The sequence below is a fragment of the Episyrphus balteatus genome, chromosome 1 (assembly GCF_945859705.1).
Source record: "Episyrphus balteatus chromosome 1, idEpiBalt1.1, whole genome shotgun sequence".
NCBI lineage: Eukaryota > Metazoa > Arthropoda > Insecta > Diptera > Syrphidae > Episyrphus > Episyrphus balteatus.
Window position 1 is genome coordinate 62,820,585 of NC_079134.1, and position 20,614 is coordinate 62,841,198.

General features: G+C 31.6%; 1 protein-coding gene across 5 annotated transcripts in view; it reads right to left on the minus strand.

The window, feature by feature from the left end:
• LOC129907895 (thioredoxin domain-containing protein 11) overlaps positions 1-20,614 on the minus strand; it is a 164,356-nt gene that overhangs the window by 39,964 nt on the left and 103,778 nt on the right. For 2 of the 5 annotated variants that reach the window (XM_055984379.1, XM_055984383.1), the window contains exons 3-6: positions 1,789-2,220; positions 1,549-1,734; positions 1,405-1,492; positions 1,005-1,351 (exon numbers count right to left, since the gene is read on the minus strand). In XM_055984379.1, coding sequence (XP_055840354.1) covers positions 1,005-1,351; positions 1,405-1,492; positions 1,549-1,734; positions 1,789-2,220 — 1,053 coding nt within the window. The remainder of the gene's footprint in view (positions 1-1,004; positions 1,352-1,404; positions 1,493-1,548; positions 1,735-1,788; positions 2,221-20,614) is intronic. The other 3 variants (XM_055984382.1, XM_055984381.1, XM_055984380.1) reach the window with 3 other exon arrangements.

Sequence of the window (20,614 nt, forward strand, 5' to 3'; positions counted from 1 at the left end):
TAATTTTTTTGTTTTTTTTATCCCAAAAGCAAACTTTTTGCCAAGTTTCATGAGTGTAACAATTTTTTTTTCTTGATTTTATGTACTACTTTAACTGTACTACGTTGAAACAACATAAAATTGAGCTTAGCTGTCTAAATTTAAAAAAAAATAACCTCCGTGTATTTTGTATGGGAAATCTTCAAACGCGGAGGGCGAATGCTAAATATTAATTTTAGGGGCTCAAATTTTTAGGGAATTTTTGTTGGATATTTACAACAAAGTTTTGAAATGGGAGCGAAAAAATCGATGGTCGCCTTAAAAAAAAGCACACTAAGGTACGCGGATTTTTTAATTTGTTGCAGATTATTTTTTCGTTTTTCCTTTTTAGTTAAAATTTTTAATGGTGATCTTTTGTAAATACATATTTGTAAGTGTGACCCAGTCATCAACTTTTTTATTTGAGTCATTGTACACGAGTGCGGTATATGGCAATCAACTGCGCTTTTTAAATAAATATACTGCTCTTTGTTGAAAGTATGCACCTTAAAGCAACGCAATGGAAAGTACAGGGTGGCTGATGAAAGCCGCTACCAAAAAAGACTTTAATAACTTTTTTCTACTTAATGAATCTGGTTAATTTTTTTTTATTTTACAGATTAGTTTTAAGATTTAACAAAAATGCATAATAGAAAATAGATAATGTTTTCGTAGAATTCCTACGAAAATTTTCCGATAAGCTCATATGCAGGATTTTACCATTCCTTTGAAACCCCAAACCGCTTGCACTTACTGCATCCGACTTTTTCTTTTGAGTTTATTGTAAACAGGAAGGCCGCAAAATCCATTATTTTTAAAACTAATTAAGCTATATTAAATGAAATTGAATGCGCTTTAACATGAATAAAAGAAAAATAAATTGCATACACTGAAAAAAAAGTTATTTGAATTTTTTAATGTAGCGATATTCATCAGCCACCCTGTATCTTATAAAATTCAACTTTGTAAATGCATTTCATACTTACGTCAACGGACTCAAATACTCCATTTTTCCATTGTTTTGGTAGTTTCTTCATATTCAAACATTGTTTTAGTTTATAGCGTTTCAATACCTCTGAAGGACTTCGTGAATCCAGTTTGTCGATGATACGTTGAGGACATGCGCATTGGTACAATTCCTCTTCGCAACGTTGAGCGTTATTTTTATTTATGGGAATAAGCTGAGGAAAGATATAAGACAACTTGTTTGACGCATTACATGTTTGCACCACCTCATTCCAATGATTGACACCAACAAATTGTGTTTTAATACTTTGATGATGGAATTTTTTCGGAAAGTCACAAGAATGTTTTTTCGACACAACAGGATATTCTATAAATAAAATATTATAGTTTTAATTTTCTTATGTGCATAAATTTGAATACCTCTTTTCATACCAGAAACAAATTCATTTAAAACCGATGAGTTGAGATCAATTTGATAACGATTGTATTCATAAAATATTTGTTTCATCTAGAAATAATATTTCTAATATATTTTGTTTTTAATCTCAAATGTGACAAGCTCACTATAAAATAAGGTTGACTTTGTGATACAAGTGGGGTGAACATCATCAGCACAGGTCCTTGTTGGAAATATTTATACATTATTGAAGACTTTGCGTTAGGTAAATTAACCCATATCGACGAATCAGTAAGTTGTTGTTTTAAAAAATATATTATATTTTGTATTGTCCATTTAGTATTCCTAAAAATCTAATTAAATCAACATTTAATTTTGCTTTTAATTGAAAAATTAAATTTACATACTATTGTATCATATGGAGTAAACAGTTTTATCACAGGTGTTGTTATGGCTTCTGAATCTAAAAACATTGAAGTGTGCTCCCCAACAAAAACAGCAAATTTTGTGGTTTCATAATGGTTATTTTCTAACCATTTGATAGCAGTTTTAAAGAATATTTGGAACTCTTTTGTATAACATGAATTAAATAATCCAAGAATAACACCATCATTGGCAATGCGAAGTTGGATTAATTCTTGTTTATTAAAAATTCGAACTATTGGTATTAATAATCCATCTATAAATGTTGAAAGAGATCGATAATTCCAATTCCCCTTATATTGCACAGATAAAGCATTGGGGAGATACGCCATTAAAACAGGCCATTTATAAACATTGTTATAAAGTGTACGACAACCACTGTTTGGTTGCCAGCAATTTACAGCTGCGAAGTAAACCTGAAATGATAAGAACAGATATTATTTTAAATATTATTTTTATATACATATACACATACAAATATACAGGGTGTCCCGGAATGAGATAAAAGTATTTTGGGAGATGATTCTTGGGTATATTCTAAGAATAAAATTGTTCTACAGTAGCTCTCTATCTGCAAAGTTGATACCCCTTAGCGATGATTTAAGAAAACGCTTACTTTGGTAAGCCTTTACTCATGTTAATGTTAATTTCTCCGTTAATGCTTGTGATAAAAACGTCTTGATCTTTAGAAAAAATGCTCTTCTTTGTAACTGCATTTAAAAAATGTTAATATCTTTATTTATTGCGCAGATATTAATTTTTAAAGTGCATTTCTTTTTTCTTACCCATGATAATTTTTGACTTTGGGTCCAATTTTCTGCGATAAATGTGTGATAAACATAGTGTTTTATAAATTTATACTTATGAAAAAAACACTAATGAATAAAAAATTCAGTTACAAGTTTGCCAGAAAACTCATAGATTTTATGATACTTGGGAAAACCTGCACCAGGTAAAATGTTTAAAAAAATGTGTTTTCTATTTGCTTTAGTCAAAAATGGGTACGAATAAAAAAAAAATTTGTAGTTTACCTAGTTTGTACCTAGGAGGCGTGGTATCCGCTAAAAAATAATAGAAGAAAGAAACAATGTTTCAGAAATTAATTAACAATAGTCCAGTCATTTTATTAGTTTTTAGCCCCAATCTGCGGAAAAATTCCTACTGGGCTGAATTTTGGTACACACCTTTATTACGAAGTAATAATGAAGATGTGAAAAATCGACATTGATATCGTGTCGACTTAAAATAAGGGTCAAAAAGTCACGAAAAGTTCTTTGCAAATATCTCGCGACCTATTGATCGGAGGTCATCAAAGGTTATTATAAAATTTGTTTGTCGTGAAATGATCTACCACAGTGTTTTTCAAACTTTTTGTGTTCGCGACCCCCTTGAGAAGAAAAATATTTTGGTGACCCCCTCACACTATATTTATTTTTATTTTTTATTTATTTATTTATTTGTTATGCATGCATTTTAAGATACAATATCTTATAAGCTAATACAAGCATTTATTTGTTAATTATTCATAGTAAATATACAATTGGAAATATAATAAGGTGAATAGTGAGTCAGTATTTTTAAAAAGCCATATTCACTAGACTGGGCCAAAAAAAAAAATATTTTTTTTTGAAAGTTACTTCGAAAATCTTGTTCAGGATGATGAAAAAAAAATTTGGTGAAAATTTGAGCCATTAAAAAAAATTTTAAGAGGTCTATCATCGGTGTTTTTTATTTTTGTACATGATATGATGTTTTACAACAGAACTGCTAGACGATCAAAGTAAAAAAAATTTCTGTTCATTTTTTCTTTTATAAAATTAAATTTCCTACAAAAAAGATCTAATTGAAAATTTTCGTCAGACGAGCCGTATTCGAGTAATTAAGCTTTTTAAATCGAAGTGTTTTTTCAATTTGACTGTTTCACTTTGGAATTTTGTGATTTTTTTTTTTTTTTTTTACACTATCAGTTCATAGCCGAAGAGCGCTTATAGCAAGCACCGTCTTGCGACCATTTGCCAACACAAAACTGTGTTATCCGGCTCATCACTAAGTGCAGTGTTAGTAGTTAGTAAGCAAATAATAACTACAAAAAAACGTACACTAAGATAAAAACATTAAATTCAATAGGCGTGTTTTTTTGGCACAGCTATCCCTATCTGCAGTGGGAGCTTCCATGTATTACAAATACAACACCTAACTGCGGATAAAACTAAAACTTTAATCTTGCTGCGGATAAGAAATTGACATTTTTTCGAGTATCGATACTCGATCGGAGAAAATTTCGGATAATCGGATAAATCAAGAGTCTCGAAGCTATGTTCGCAGAGTGCAATCTGCAACGCACTTGCGTTCTTTTATTTAAGTTTATTTTGAATTAATATTGGAACGCACACATAAAATTATTTCTACATTTCATTTACATACATATTTACCGTTGATGGAAACTTATCCTACTCTAATCTTTAAATGCTTTTTAGAGCCAATTTTTCAATCTTCTAATAAACAGTCAGTTAACTGTTCTACGAATAAAGTTATTAGGCTCATAAACAATCAGATAAAAACATTGAAGTTTTCCATCAAGAATAATTTATTCTACAGAATAACAAAAAAAATTTGTCAAATTCAAAAATATTTAAAATTAAACGTCATTTTTATTCATGATTGTTTTTGTTTTCTTGTTTTCCACTGTATTTTTTTCAAAATTCTTTCAAAACAGCTTTGACAACTGACACAATATTTTTGTTGGGATTATTCCTTAGAATAATTTTTATTCGTCTCTGAAAGAAGCAGATAGTTTTATTCTTAGGAATAAGCTACATCTGCTTGTTGAAAAATTGATTTTTTCTCTATCCTTAGGAATAAGTACTAACTGACTGTTTAACTGACTATTGAAAAATTGGCCCTTAGTGAAATAAAATCAAGGAACAAGTCGCACATAATTGTTGTACGGTGTTTAATATTTTTCTTCTGTAATGTCGTTTTCTATTTGAGGTATAACTACAACGGCCACTTTTTGCAAAAAGTGGGATTTATAAAAGTAATTTTTTTTCTTTCTAGCGCCATTTATATTTGAAAAAAACTAAAAAAAATTGTTTTTGACATCAAGAAATAAGTTGTCTGCATCATTGCTTTTAATTTTGGTGTTCAGAAACTGGCACAAAATGAGCTTGAAAATGTTCACTTTTTTCAAATTTGTGAATCTGACAGCTAAAAGAGGTGGTAAAATGAGGAAAAAGTAAAAAATCTCAGATTTCATGATCTATTTGAGGCTTGAGATTTAAAAATATGGATTCGAGATTCAAAAATCTGAATCTCGATTTTTATCAAGATTCACACATAGGTACAAGCACTTCAAACACACTTCTCTCTTTGGTGAACATCTGTTATTGTTTCATTTTAAAAAGTTAAGTTTATATAAACACATTTCGCGAACATTTAGATACAAAAGTAGATTTCATCTACTATTTACCAGAAAAAATCTGAGATTTTTCACACAAATTTCAAGAGCAATAATTAAAAAGCGACATAAGTTAAATATTTATATATTAAATTAAAAACAATGATTCAGAAAACTTATTTCTTGATATCACAAAATTTTTTTTTAGTTTTTTTTTTTTCACATATAAATGGCGCTAGAAAGAAAAAAAATTGTATTTTGTAAATTTCCCACTTTTTGCAAAAAATGGCCATTGTAGTTAAGTAAAAGTTATTTATACAAATATTGTTAAAATTAAAACAAGTCTTCCACATTTCACATACGAATTTCAATTTTGATCTTTCGACCCTGCATATAAACGGGCCACCTATAAAACTTCAATTTCATGAACGACGACTGGCCCCAAATCTACGAACATACCCCAATATGTCAAAAACTTATCCGAAAGCAAAACCAAAATAAAAAATCAAACTTTGAACAAATGCAGATGGATGTACAAATAGAAAATCAGGAAAATCCATTTTTAGCAATTCAATTTGGTTTGTTTTACATCTAACGTTTCAAAAATAAATTAATTATGCGTAAAAACTATTCAAAAATAATCTTGAAAACAATTAGATTTTTTTGTTTTTGTATTATTATCTGACAGCTAGACAGCTGCGGATGGGCAACTGCGGATAGGTTTTTTTGGGAAATCGAATTTGGCTGCAGATAGCGATGCCAAAAAAACACGCCTAATATTAGATAAAACAAACATTAAAGAAATACAAACAAAATAATAACTTGAGCAACAAAAAAGACATAAAAATAAACACAAACATTTATGAGCGTGGTACACTGGTTTTTAAGACAGTTTTTAATCTATTTTTATTAAAGTTTAAATCAAAAAGGTTTGAATTTAAATTTAGAAGTTTACACATGCGTGTTAAAGGTTCATGCAAGCCATAATTTGTTCGGTGTGGTGGAATATTCATTAAATCCAAGCATCGGAGGCTATAAGCACCCCCTCGATAGTTAAAACCAACAGATTTAAGTAAATTTGGTGCATCAATTACGCCTGTGATTAACTGGTGAATGAAGATTATGTCATTGTTAACCCTCCTTTGAGCCAAAGTTTGAATCTGAAGGAGATTAATCCGATGTTCATAAGGAGGAAGATTATAAAGATCAGACCATGGCAGTCCTTTTAAGGCGAAACGAATGAAATTACGTCGTACTGATTCCAGTCTTACATTATGGGTCTCGTAAAAAGGAGTCCAGACTTGCGATGCGTACTCAAGGTGGGGGCGTACTAAACAATTGTAGAGGGAAAGAGTCACATAAGGATCTTGAAATTCTTTTGACCAACGCTTCACAAAACCTAGCATAGAGAAGGCTTTATTCACGATGACGTTGATATGGTCGGAAAAATCAAGATTATAACTAAAATTAACCCCTAGGTCTTTAAAGCTCTGAACACGCTGTAATTTGTGTTGGGATATTTTATATTCATACAAACTAGGAGCACGTTTTTTGGAAAAAGTCATTGTCTGACATTTTATTGGATTCAAAACTAAGCTATTCTTACTACACCATATATAAAAATGATTAATGTCCTCTTGCAGAAGCCTCCGATCATTAACCGATTTGATACTTTTATAAATTTTCATGTCATCTGCAAAAATGAGAATTTCGCTATGGCGAATACATAATGGGGCATCATTTATAGCTAGAATAAAAAGAAGAGGTCCTAAATGACTTCCTTGCGGAACACCTGATTTTGCGATGAACGATTTGGAGAGAGCGTCTCTGAAATTCACTTGATAAGATCTATTTTCAAGATAAGAAGAAATCCAATTAACGAAAACTAAAGGGAAACCTAGAGTTTTTAATTTAAATTTGATAATGTCATGGGAGAGTTGGTCAAAAGCCTTAGTATAGTCCGTGTAGATACAGTCAAGTTCCTGTCCATTTTCTAATGTATTTGAGCACTTATGTAAAAAAGTAAGCAAGTTTGTAACCGTCGATCGTTTTTGCATAAAGCCATGCTGTTGAATGCATATAATTCTTTTACAGTGGAACGCCAAGCTATCGAAAACAACTTGCTCAAAAAGCTTTGGAATACAAGACAGCTTAGATATGGGTCTGTAATTGACTATATTGGATTTATCTCCTTTTTTAAAAACAGGAGTAATAAACGCTTGTTTCCAAATGCTGGGAAATTTACCTAACTTGAGAGATAATTCAAAAATAAGTTTAAGTGGAAGAGATAAAATTGACTTACAATTTTTCAAAACTGCTGCAGGAATACCATCTGGTCCGACAGAATAATCTTCATGTAGTAATGAAAGAAAATGGGATACTTTACAAGTATCAATTTAAATATTATTAAATGTAACTTGTGGGCAATTTTCTAAATAACGGAAGTAATCTATGTCCACATTGGCGGGTATGTCAATAAAAGATTGACAGAAGTTAGTCGCAAAAGCATCGCAAATATCTGAAGTATTCTTTAAGATGTTGTTTTCATAACTGAAATTAACTGGATAGCCATCTGATTTCTTTTTCATATTAACAAATTTTCAAAAATGTTTAGGATCTTGCTTGAGACTACTTTCCATAGAACTAAGATAATCTGCATATAAGTTATTAGAGAGGGTTTTAAACTCTTCAAAAAGTGATATATAAATTTCTTTATTACTTGGGCACAAAGTTCTTACATAATTTTTCCAAGCTTTGTTTCTCTTATTTCGAAGAATTTTTAGCTCTTTTGTATACCAAGGATGAGAAACGTTAGAATATTTCGATCTTTTTTGTGGGACTATTTCGCTTATACAATTGTTTAAAACACGGTAAAAGTGAGAAACAGTTATCTCAATGTCGTCCGAAGTGGGTAAATTTTCAATACCAGATGTAATGAGAATGTCGGAAAGCTGCTGATAATTAGCCTTACGAAAGTCAAAGGCAAACGAAGTGTCTTGAGGATTACTATTTTCAAGTAAATGATCGCCCAAATCCAAAAAAATTTCAAGGGGAGGGTGGTAAATATCTATGTTAGATATGGCAGTGGAAGCTTCTGTCACTACCGTATTAACAGCGTCAGATGAAAAAACTAGAGGGAGAACCTGCCAAGTTTTTTGAAGTTTTATTATTTTTAGGTTTCTTAATTGATTTCTGTTTGGATGGGACAATAAATTCTTTTACTAAAGTGTTAGATGGCCAAGGGCTGCAGTGATTTTAAATGAAGAAACAAAACTATCGGGCTTACTTATTTTAGAACATTTGATACATGAAGCATTTGGAATGGCTTTGGCGGCAATTAAGTGTTCGACTATATCCTTAGACAATGTAGCCGGTAAAAGACGGGAGATAAATATCGTTTTCGGTTTAGGGACAGATTCTAAACTACTATGAGAAGGGTTATTATTATTATTGCTTGTGGGTGTTGGGATTGAAGTTTGAGAATCGGGAGCTGGTTCAAGGGGTTTTGGAGCTGTGGAATCAAGAGATATCGGTATAATATCATTACGATTAGCAGAATCAGTTGATAAAGACACGTTGTTAATTGAATGAGATTGAGGTTCTGAGTTAATTTTAGCTTGATTGCTTCTTAAATTTGATCTTTTGGGTTCGGGGCTTACGTTATTAGTAGAGGAAGTAGGGTCACGCCCTCGTTTCTTGCTTTTCTTAGAACCAGTGGGAAGAGAGTTTGGAAGTTTAGACTTTGTGGAGTCTGAACAAAGAGGATCATCGGGTATTTCATTGGAACTTGTTGATGTTGAATTATCTACTAAATTTAAAGGAATAGAGAAGTTATTAACAGTGGAAACAATTTTTAAGACGCTATTATTTAATTCATCAAAAACCTTAGAGATTTTGACTATTTCAGTTTTAAGGGCAGACATTTTAAAAGATAAGTTTGACAAAGAAATTTTTCTGCAATTAGCACAATACCAAAATCCTATCTCGGAGGAGACGATTTTATCAATAAGTGCAGTAGTAGCACCAACACATTTGGCGTGAAATAATTTTTCACAAGGCCCATTACATTGAAATAGGGGAGTATTACAGGGATGACCAGAGCAATTAGCATTTCCACAAGCCATTGTTTGTAGTTAAAAATAAATTAAAAAAAAAAAGGAGTATATAGAAACAAATTAAAGAAAAAGGAGAAACTAAAAAAATATAAAAAATAAAAAAAAAATAAAAAATTAAAAAATTAAAACAACAAAAACAATTAAAAGAACTGAATTATTATAAAACAATAAGAAAAAAAATAAAAAAATAAAAAAAAAGTATTTATAAAATTGCCTAAACCTGGATTCGAACTAGGTACCTTCAGATCACCAATCGATGCGCAGACGCATTGAACCACCGAATAATTTATTTATGAGTAAACTTTAAAGTAATAAAGGGTTTTAATTAGTCTATTGAATAGACCCTTTTGGATGGAACAAATTCGTTCAAGAGTTTTTATTGGCGATTATGATTCCTTGGCATACAAGAATACTCCACCCAAAAGTGCTACTAAATCCATTGGTGCATTTCTGAGAAAACGGCAACACTGGTCGGTTTTCAGTTTTTTTGATTTAACTCGAAAACCAAGCCTGACTTTGAAATGGTTCAAAGACACTTTTCATAGCAAATTAAATTTTCTGTCAAGTTAAGATGGTTAAAAAATTTTAAAAATTATTTTTGTCTAAAATTCTAACCTAAAATCAAAGAAAACAAAGTTAAAAAATTGACAATTTTATTTTTTTTTACTAAATCAAGGGGCATTTTGTGTATGTAGCCGGGACGTCCAAACTTTGTACTAATGAAATAAGTAGAGGTAAAATCCTTTGATAATATGCAATTTTTAATTTTTTTTGTCAAGAAACAACTTAAATGTACCTATTCAAAAATTAGCACTTTTTCTAAATTTTTGACTTTTTTAGTTAAAAGCAAGTTTTTAAAACTCGATAAAAACGTATTAATTGGTAACTTTTAGACTTTTAAAGTAAACATACTTCAAGGGATTGATTTAATATAAACTAAATATGACAAACAAAAAAATTTATTTGCATCCTTATGGCCTTTTGTGCAATTTTGTGTATGTGCATTTTTATAAATTCGGGTCGAATGGATGGACGGAGAGCCATTAGCTTTGGTCTATTGCATAGAAGAACATTTAATACCAACTCTTTTACTGTTTTCAATGGCCTGAAAAACAATTCTTGTAAAATCCGCGACCAACGAAAAGTTTCTCTTGAAAAACGAAAAAAATACTCTAATGAGTTTGAAACAAAATAGCTCAGGGAAATTAGTAAATCAAATTGCACTTTTCGCGGGACAAATTTTTTTCATGGAACGTATTTAGGTGAATGTCCTTATCGTAAAAGTGAATTTTTTGGGATGATAAGATATCGGGAACAGCCGCCATCTTGGAAAAGAGGTCGGTGCCGTTTTTATTTTATAACTCCATTTTTACTCATTTAAACCAAAAATGTCCGGGGGTAGACTTATTATCAATTAAATTATCTAAAAAATGATATACAAATGAATTCCGTGAGTTAGTTAAATTCAATTTTATAGTCGGTCAAAGTCCGGGTTCTTCTCGCAAGGTTAAGACAATATGACATTTTTTCAAATATCTGAAGAACTTTTGATTTGTTGGGGATTTTCTTAAAGTATGAATTATAGCACTTTGAATTATCTATGAAATGAGCCCTTTATCGTTACTGTAACCAACATAATGTATAAGCCATCTAACGTCGAAATTCACATTCTACTATCCAAAAGTGAGAAAATAACAAGTTTTCTTCTATTAGACCGAGCAAATTTTTGAAGTGGAGGTATAACCAAAATATAAGTAAACAGTTTTTTAACTATATTCGTCTAAATATTGAATTCAAAGTTTGAAATCTTTAATGTTAACCTTTATATGGTTTTCGAGGTTTTAAATGAAGTGAATTTTCCAATTAATGTGAATAAGCTCAAGTGACACTATTTAAAATTCTAAATATAAGAACTGATGCCCTGTCATTTTTCCTAAACATGAACACCTCAATCTCAGCATTACGATAAGTATAACTCAAGATATGAGGTGTGTAAGCCGTTATGTTTTCGAGACTATTGTGTTTAATTTTTGATTGTTTATTTGAACTATTGAAATCCCAAATATGTTCAGTTAAAAAATCGTATATCATGACTTCGACGTTTGGTTGCCTCTACAATGTGATGGTTACAAAAACAATAAAGGGTTCATTTCATAGATAATTAAAAGTGCTATAATTCATTCTTTAAGAAAATCCCAAACAAATCAAAAGTTCTTCAGATATTTGAAAAAATGTCATATTGTCTTAACCTTGCGAGAAGAACCCGGACTTTGACCGACTATAAAATTGAATTTAACTAACTCACGGAATTCATTTGTATATCATTTTTTAGATAATTTAATTGATAATAAGTCTACCCCCGGACATTTTTGGTTTAAATGAGTAAAAATGGAGTTATAAAATAAAAACGGCACCGACCTCTTTTCCAAGATGGCGGCTGTTCCCGATATCTTATCATCCCAAAAAATTCACTTTTACGATAAGGACATTCACCTAAATACGTTCCATGAAAAAAATTTGTCCCGCGAAAAGTGCAATTTGATTTACTAATTTCCCTGAGCTATTTTGTTTCAAACTCATTAGAGTATTTTTTTCGTTTTTCAAGAGAAACTTTTCGTTGGTCGCGGATTTTACAAGAATTGTTTTTCAGGCCATTGAAAACAGTAAAAGAGTTGGTATTAAATGTTCTTCTATGCAATAGACCAAAGCTAATGGCTCTCCGTCCATCCATTCGACCCGAATTTATAAAAATGCACATACACAAAATTGCACAAAAGGCCATAAGGATGCAAATAAATTTTTTTGTTTGTCATATTTAGTTTATATTAAATCAATCCCTTGAAGTATGTTTACTTTAAAAGTCTAAAAGTTACCAATTAATACGATTTTATCGAGTTTTAAAAACTTGCTTTTAACTAAAAAAGTCAAAAATTTAGAAAAAGTGCTAATTTTTGAATAGGTACATTTAAGTTGTTTCTTGACAAAAAAAATTAAAAATTGCATATTATCAAAGGATTTTACCTCTACTTTATTTCATTAGTACAAAGTTTGGACGTCCCGGCTACATACACAAAATGCCCCTTGATTTAGTAAAAAAAAATAAAATTGTCAATTTTTTAACTTTTTTTTCTTTGATTTTAGGTTAGAATTTTAGACAAAAATAATTTTTAAAATTTTTTAACCATCTTAACTTGACAGAAAATTTAATTTGCTATGAAAAGTGTCTTTGAACCATTTCAAAGTCAGGCTTGGTTTTCGAGTTAAATCAAAAAAACTGAAAACCGACCAGTGTTGCCGTTTTCTCAGAAATGCACCAATGGATTTAGTAGCACTTTTGGGTGGAGTATTCTTGTATGCCAAGGAATCATAATCGCCAATAAAAAGTCTTGAACGAATTTGTTCTATTTTTGCTCTGGAGCTCGGGTCTATTAAATAGACTATAATACATGAGATTTAAATTTAATGTAAGTGAAAATATAAAATGATAAAATATTGAAAGCTTTTATGAAAAAGCGCTTAAATAGTTAAGTGGGGAAGTTATATTATTAGTCTTAATAGATCGGTTGGACAAAGAAAAAAAAAATAAAGAGAAATGAACCAATAATATGGTGGGAGAGCTTTAGGGTAGAGTTGCCTATTTTTGGCCGTCTCCAGTTTCCGGCCACCTTTCGGAAAATCGTTATAACTAGGGATTTCATAGGGTTTATTCCAAAATTTTGCTCTTATGCTGTTCTCTTATTTGATAGAACAGCATACGAGTAATTTTGTTTCAAACTTATGGACATGAACTTTTTTTAAAACTAAAGTAAAAATAAAAGCTCTTTTGATGTTTTTGCTGGTATTGAACAACAGGGGTGGAATCGGCTAACTTGATAGTCAATAGTTGACAGTCAAAAACGACGTTTTTGCTCCATAGTTTGTCGTTTTTGACTATCAACTATCGACAATCAAGTTTCACTCCAGGGCTTTTGCTTAACAGCAAAGAATTTTTGTATCTCGTTCTGTACTCTTTAAACAAAAATATGTACTATCCAAATGGTCGAGGTAGTTCATACCAAAACATTTCATACCAATACATTTCATATCACACATTTCATCCCAACAGAATCTGTAAAAATAACAGAGTTCATTTTTTATTTCTCTTGTTTTTTTTTGCTGTTTTTGAAAATTTTTATTGGCCAATGAAATTAGTGATTAGTGAAACTATTTAATAAAGGATGCATATAGGTAAAGTAAGTAACGCAGCCGTAGGTGTAGTGTTTATGACATCATATGGAGTTCTTTTTAGTTTTGCATATTATGGAGTGGGAAAAAGAAGAAAAATTTTGAGATGGGAGTGATTGGTTGGTTTGACATTTGAGAGATTAGTTGAAGCGTTGGCGGCACGCGGCAACGCTTTGCCAAGATCTTTATTCTTGTTTTTTTTCTGCATGAACAATATACAGGTAGGGACATAGGTACTATTTTTTTGCATTGTTTTCCTTCCTGTTTGGGTTATTGCAAATAATTTTTTATGATTTTGGGGCGTGTGGTTTATGTCGAATTCCTTTCAATGCAAAAATCGAATTTTCGGCGATCTTGAAGCGAATTTTCTCTGAAAATCATGTTCCATAGAAAAAAAAATCGCCTCAAACGAAGCAGAATTCGAATTTTTTTTAATCCCTCTTTTTTGAGAGATTTACACGGATTTGCACACACACTTGTAACATTTGACATTTCTCAAACGTCAAGCTGAAAAATTGCTTCGTGTTGTTTGTTTATTTGAGAACACCAACTTCAAATAAAGTGTAAATTATAATCGTTTATCGTATTTTTTTTGCGGAAAAATATGAAATAAATAAAAAAAAAACAATGTGCGAGAATTTTTGTATCTCGTTCTGTACTCTTTAAACAAAAATATGTACTATCCAAATGGTCGAGGTAGTTCATACCAAAACATTTCATACCAATACATTTCATATCACACATTTCATCCCAACAGAATCTGTAAAAATAACAGAGTTCATTTTTTATTTCTCTTGTTTTTTTTTGCTGTTTTTGAAAATTTTTATTGGCCAATGAAATTAGTGATTAGTGAAACTATTTAATAAAGGATGCATATAGGTAAAGTAAGTAACGCAGCCGTAGGTGTAGTGTTTATGACATCATATGGAGTTCTTTTTAGTTTTGCATATTATGGAGTGGGAAAAAGAAGAAAAATTTTGAGATGGGAGTGATTGGTTGGTTTGACATTTGAGAGATTAGTTGAAGCGTTGGCGGCACGCGGCAACGCTTTGCCAAGATCTTTATTCTTGTTTTTTTTCTGCATGAACAATATACAGGTAGGGACATAGGTACTATTTTTTTGCATTGTTTTCCTTCCTGTTTGGGTTATTGCAAATAATTTTTTATGATTTTGGGGCGTGTGGTTTATGTCGAATTCCTTTCAATGCAAAAATCGAATTTTCGGCGATCTTGAAGCGAATTTTCTCTGAAAATCATGTTCCATAGAAAAAAAAATCGCCTCAAACGAAGCAGAATTCGAATTTTTTTTAATCCCTCTTTTTTGAGAGATTTACACGGATTTGCACACACACTTGTAACATTTGACATTTCTCAAACGTCAAGCTGAAAAATTGCTTCGTGTTGTTTGTTTATTTGAGAACACCAACTTCAAATAAAGTGTAAATTATAATCGTTTATCGTATTTTTTTTGCGGAAAAATATGAAATAAATAAAAAAAAAACAATGTGCGATCAAAATGTATTTTTTCCTGGCTTCTTGTGAAAAAGTCCAATTACTGTGACTTTTCTTCCCGTGATTGTCTTCAGGAAATTTTTTATATGTAAAACCACAGCATACGGTCAAAATAATTAACCATCTACTTCATCTTCACTCAGATCTTAATAATATCTCCAATTTCCTATTGATTTTGATTAAATTAAATTTAAATTACCGAAGAAAATAAACAAAATTGTTGAACAAAGGGAACTCTGTTTTATTTTGCAGAAATTGTTTTGATTTCAGCTTGACGTTCGTGTAAAAATTGTTGTCAAATAACACACATATAATCGCAAAAAGAATTCGGTCTGTTTTCATGTTCCTTTTTAACACCAAAAATTCGATTTTTTTGAGGCGATTCAAAAAATTGAAAGGAATTCGACATTAGAAAAATATCATTGGAAGACGTATGCTGCCGTGCTAAGCAAAAAGGGCGCATATCCATTTTTGTAGTTTTGAAATAAATGCATTTTACTGGTAAGGGAAAAGGTTGAGAATTGTAAATGTGCTCATTTTCAAAAATGATTTTAAGCAACTTGTAGTAGGAAAATTATAATTTTTTAGTTTACACAATAATTATATTATATTGTTCAAGCTTCCCAAATGCGAATCTAATTTTTTTTTTAATTTTTAGAGTTAGTAATAAATGCATTTTTCTATTGAGGAATACAGCGGAGTAATATCGTTGTGCTCATCTTCATTGACTATTTTGTCAAATATGCCCTTAACTCAATTTTGAAATTTTGGCTCATGCGCCCTTTTTGCTTAGTACGGCAGTATGGTGTGGTGTCTATTGTGTATTTAGGTAGAGAGCGAAGGAGAGAGAAATATGTGCCAAGATCTTCATTCTTGCTTGAACAAAATTATATACATATAACATTATACATATAGAAAGGGATATACATACCTAGCTGCTATTGTTAGAACATTAGAAAAAATGTTCTCTATCAAATGCCTTTGAAATATCAAGCGCAACAATCTTACTTTCTCCAAAACGATGTAAAGATTTGTTCCACTGATCGGTGGGATAAACCATCAAATCACCAGTGGATCTATTGCTACGAAAGCCGTACTGACGGTCATTAAGAAGTTTCCGTTCTTCAAGATATTTCTTAAGCTGGAAATTAATCAGCGTTTCCATGACCTTGGAAAGAAGGGACGTAAGTGCAATCGGACGATAGTTAGAGGGTGAAGATTCGCCTTTTTTAGGGACAGGCTGGACAAATGCTGTTCTCCATCCACTCGGAAAAAGACCTGAAGAGTAGGACATATGGAAAAGCTTACGCAGTGGTTTTGCCAGCGCAGAAGAACACCTCTTCAGAACTATGGGAGGGATACTATCCGGGCCAGCGGATTTGTGTATGTCAAGGTCTTTAAGAACTCTTGCAGTGGCACGAGTACGAAAAAAGATAGGTCCCATAAAACTATTTACTCGCTCAAGTGAAGGGGGAGTCATGACACTTTCTGTTAACGTTGAATTGACAGCGAACTGACTGACGAGAAGGTTGGCTTTCTCAAGAGATCTAACAAAAGGAGTTTAATTGAATCATTTATTTGCAAAACATGATAAGTCCACTTTTTTTCAAAATTCGTTTTTTTGACTAAATTTGTACTCCAGGGATAACCACGTCTGTTTTTAAAATATGAAGTATCTACTCCATCTATATCCGATTTTACAGCTACGCGAAATATTTTTTTAGTATCAAAAACAGAATAAGTCCCGGACTTATCATCTTTTGAAAATAAACAACAGCTTCTTTTTGTGTAAATGGTATATTAGATTAATGGCTGAAAATCTTAAGTTTAAAGCTATTTTAAAGTTAAATAAGCAGTCCGGACATTGTATTTTATTCTCAAATACAATTGTTTGATAGACTGGGGCTAAAAGCGAAATTGCATATCCATTTAAAAACTAATTTCACATCCGTTTATTTTCAAAGTATGATAAGTCCAAAAGCGTTTTTATTTTTTATCTTTTGAGCTATCGCTCCAAAAATTAAAAACGAAACGGTATTTTGTAGCTAGGCAAGAGTTCCACAGAATATATTTTTTATAAATTTTTCTACGCATATCAAAAGAAAATAGAACGTTTTTTTCTTCTCCTGAAAAATTTAAAATCATGGACTTATCATGTTTTGCAAATAAATGATTCAATTGTAAACGAGCGTTGGAACCGAAGATGTTGTAGAGTTTCGAATATTTTTCACAAATGACCAAAAATTTTTTGTCTTAATTTTTGCTCATGCAAAAATTTGATTCGTCGAATATGGGCGTTGCTGGCCTTTCTAGCTTGCTTAAATCTTATCCGATTTTCCTCAGTGGGGTTGGCTTTATAATAACGGAACATTACCTCTTTTTCCCTGACAACCTCTTTACAGCTCGAATCAAACCACGAATTCTCTTTCGGTTTGATTATTTTAGCCCTATTCGGGATAAAATTTCTCATTCCGGAGCGAATTAAGTTTGTGATCATATCTGTACTGGAATCAACGTCACTATCAAGGAAACATAGCGACCAGTTAAAGTTTTTGAAAAAAGCGTTGAGACCCTCCCAGTTGGCTTTCTCATATTGCCAAACAGTTCTCTTAGGAGTTTTTTCTTTAACTGGATTTTTTACAAGAGATATGACACAATGATCTGATGTGCCTAGAGGCGATAATACACTTACAGTGTATTTATCAGGGTCAGAGGTAAGGAACAAGTCTATAGTATTTTCAGCCCGACCAGCGACGTCCGAAATTCGAGTCGGCTCGTTAACTAGTTGAGTTTAGTGGTTTAACTCAGCAAAAATCTCAACATACCTTCCTTCGGGTGTTGTCTGGCCCGAAAAGCGAAGCCAAGAAGAATTGTGTACGTTGAAATCGCCCGTAATGACGATTTCAGTGCGAGGGTGAAGGGTAACAATCCTTTGAATGGAGTCGGATAGAGCATCAAATTCATTAGAAGTTGAATTACTATCCAGATTTGGACTTCGAAAAAAAAATATCTTCAGATGCCGCAGCAGTAGCAGGAACTATTGACTTTATGTAATCATATATTTCAGTCTTTTCAGTTGGGGACAATAATTGCATTTTATTGCACGGGGGATATAAAAATGTCGCACTTTTGAATGACATTTTAATTTCGGGATAAAACAAATTCACTAAATAATGTTTTACTTTGTATTTTAAATCACTTAAATTTTCTGAATTTTCCAAAATGTCAGTCCACAAATCTATTGTTGCCGAAAAGTTTTTAATAAAACCGAGTTCTGTTTTGACTATTTCCACTAATTTGTCTTTAATATTTTTTACATTGTTGCTTATGGTTGTTCCAGTGGGAAGCATGTCTTTCACGTTAACATGGTCTCCATATTTAGCACCGATTTTTATACACTCTTTAACAAATGCCTGCATTCCAGAGCCTTCTACAGTAGAAAACGGTCTAATATCTTCAATACACAGCTTCACGGACACATCAAAAACTGCTTTCTTATCGGCCATCGACACAATCACTTCTTTGTTTATATTTGGCAAGGTTTCTTTAAAACATCTGTGCCTCAAAAAGTTCGTCGTTGTTTTAAAATTTTTCATCACTTTTTTGCACGATCTACATGCCACAAAGTTTGGTATAGTATCACCATTTTGATTTTGATCGTAAGATGAAGAAAACGATCGAGCACGAACGATCATTTTAAATAATTGAAATTGTTCGAACAGGTTCGAACATACTCATTTAGATCTCTGGTTCCTACCTACATATATATTGTTCATGCAAAAACAAAAAAAAAAAACAAGAATAAAGATCTTGGCACATTTTTTTTTTCTCCCTCGCTCTATATAGGTATACACAATACACTACACGTCTTTCCTTCCAACGAAAACCACCTAGACCACACACCCTAAACATGTCGTTAGGTACATAATCACAACTTATATAGAAGATAAAAAAAAACTCTATGTCCCTACCTACTTCTCAGTCCCTTCATAAAAAAAAACACAAAAAAATTGCAAAAACCAAACACCTTCGCACAAAGGTATCATACCATCAATCAACGCAAAAATCTGTTTAAAAAAAAACCTAAGCCTCAAGAATAAAAAAAAAAAAAAGAAAACCAACCACCAACAAGAGCCTTTTCTTGAAAGTCTCCTCCTCTTTTTTAGCTGCGCAGTGCGCACAATACTTTAACCTTGAACTATATAATACCTGCCAAACTAATAAAAAAAAGTAAGTCGTTGCTGCGTGCCGCCAACGCTTCAACTAATCTCTCAAATTTCAAACCAACCAATCACTCTCATCTCAAAATTTTTCTTCTTTTTCCCACTCCATAATATGCAAAACTAAAAAGAACTCCATATGATGTCATAAACATTACACCTACGGCTGCGTTACTTACTTTACCTATATGCATCCTTTATTAAATAGTTTCACTAATCACTAATTTCATTTGGCAATACAAATTTTCAAAAACAGCAAAAAAACAAGAGACACAAAAAATGAACAAAAACGGGCTGCCCTTTCTAAGAATTTTAACAGATTCTGTTGGGATGAAATGTGTGTATGAAATGTAGTGGTATGAAATGTTGTGGTATGAAATGTTTTGGTATGAAATGTAGCCGACCCCTATCCAACCTTAACTTTTGCAATAATTCATTCGGGTTACCTAACCTAGATATTCTTACATCATAATTAGATTAGAGTAATGTTTTTTGTGTACCAAGACTTGGAAGTGATTTTTTGAAACAATTTTTTTATAATCGAGGTTGGTTCTTAGTTCGTTTTAATAAACCAAAAGTTAAAGAAACACTTAAATTCCTTAACTTAAAACAAAAGAATTCAAAACTCAAAAAGTACCAAAAAGGTACCTTCGGACAAACCTAAATCCGATGGCAAGATATAGTAGGATAAAGCAACTGCAAACGAGATTCAGCTTTCACCTTAGTACCCAAAAAACAAATATATTAAACAAAAAATTAACTAATTTTTAGTTGTATTTAGTTGGAAAATTGAGTATTTTTATTTTCAAAGGTCAGGATTTTACTCTACTAACCGAAGTGAACTCTTCGTTATTCATCTTTACAGTTATATTAGTTTATTTCTTGAACTTATATTGAATTATATTCAAATTCTTTATTTATTTATTTGTTTAGCTTAATACAAGCATAGAAACTTACAACTATTGTTTACAAAAAAAAAAAACTTAAAACTAGATGATAAAAATACTTAAGAACTAAATTAATTTTAGGGAAGATAAATTAGGGAGGTTCTGGAGTTAAGAAAATATTGTAGAGAGAGGTTTTTAGAGAATGTTTGGAGTGGTGGAAATCAAAAGAGTTATCCACGCTATTAGTGGTACGTAGCATGCGATTCATTGGTTCGTTACATCCATAATTTGTGCGGTGATAGTCAAGAACAAAAAGAGAAACAGATCTTAGATTTCTCGGGTTGGTATAGAGGGAGATTTTTTGCAAAAGAGCAGGGCAATCGATATTACCAGTTAAAAGTTGATGGATGAAAACAATGTCAGCAACTTTACGGCGTATATCAAGGGGTTGTAAA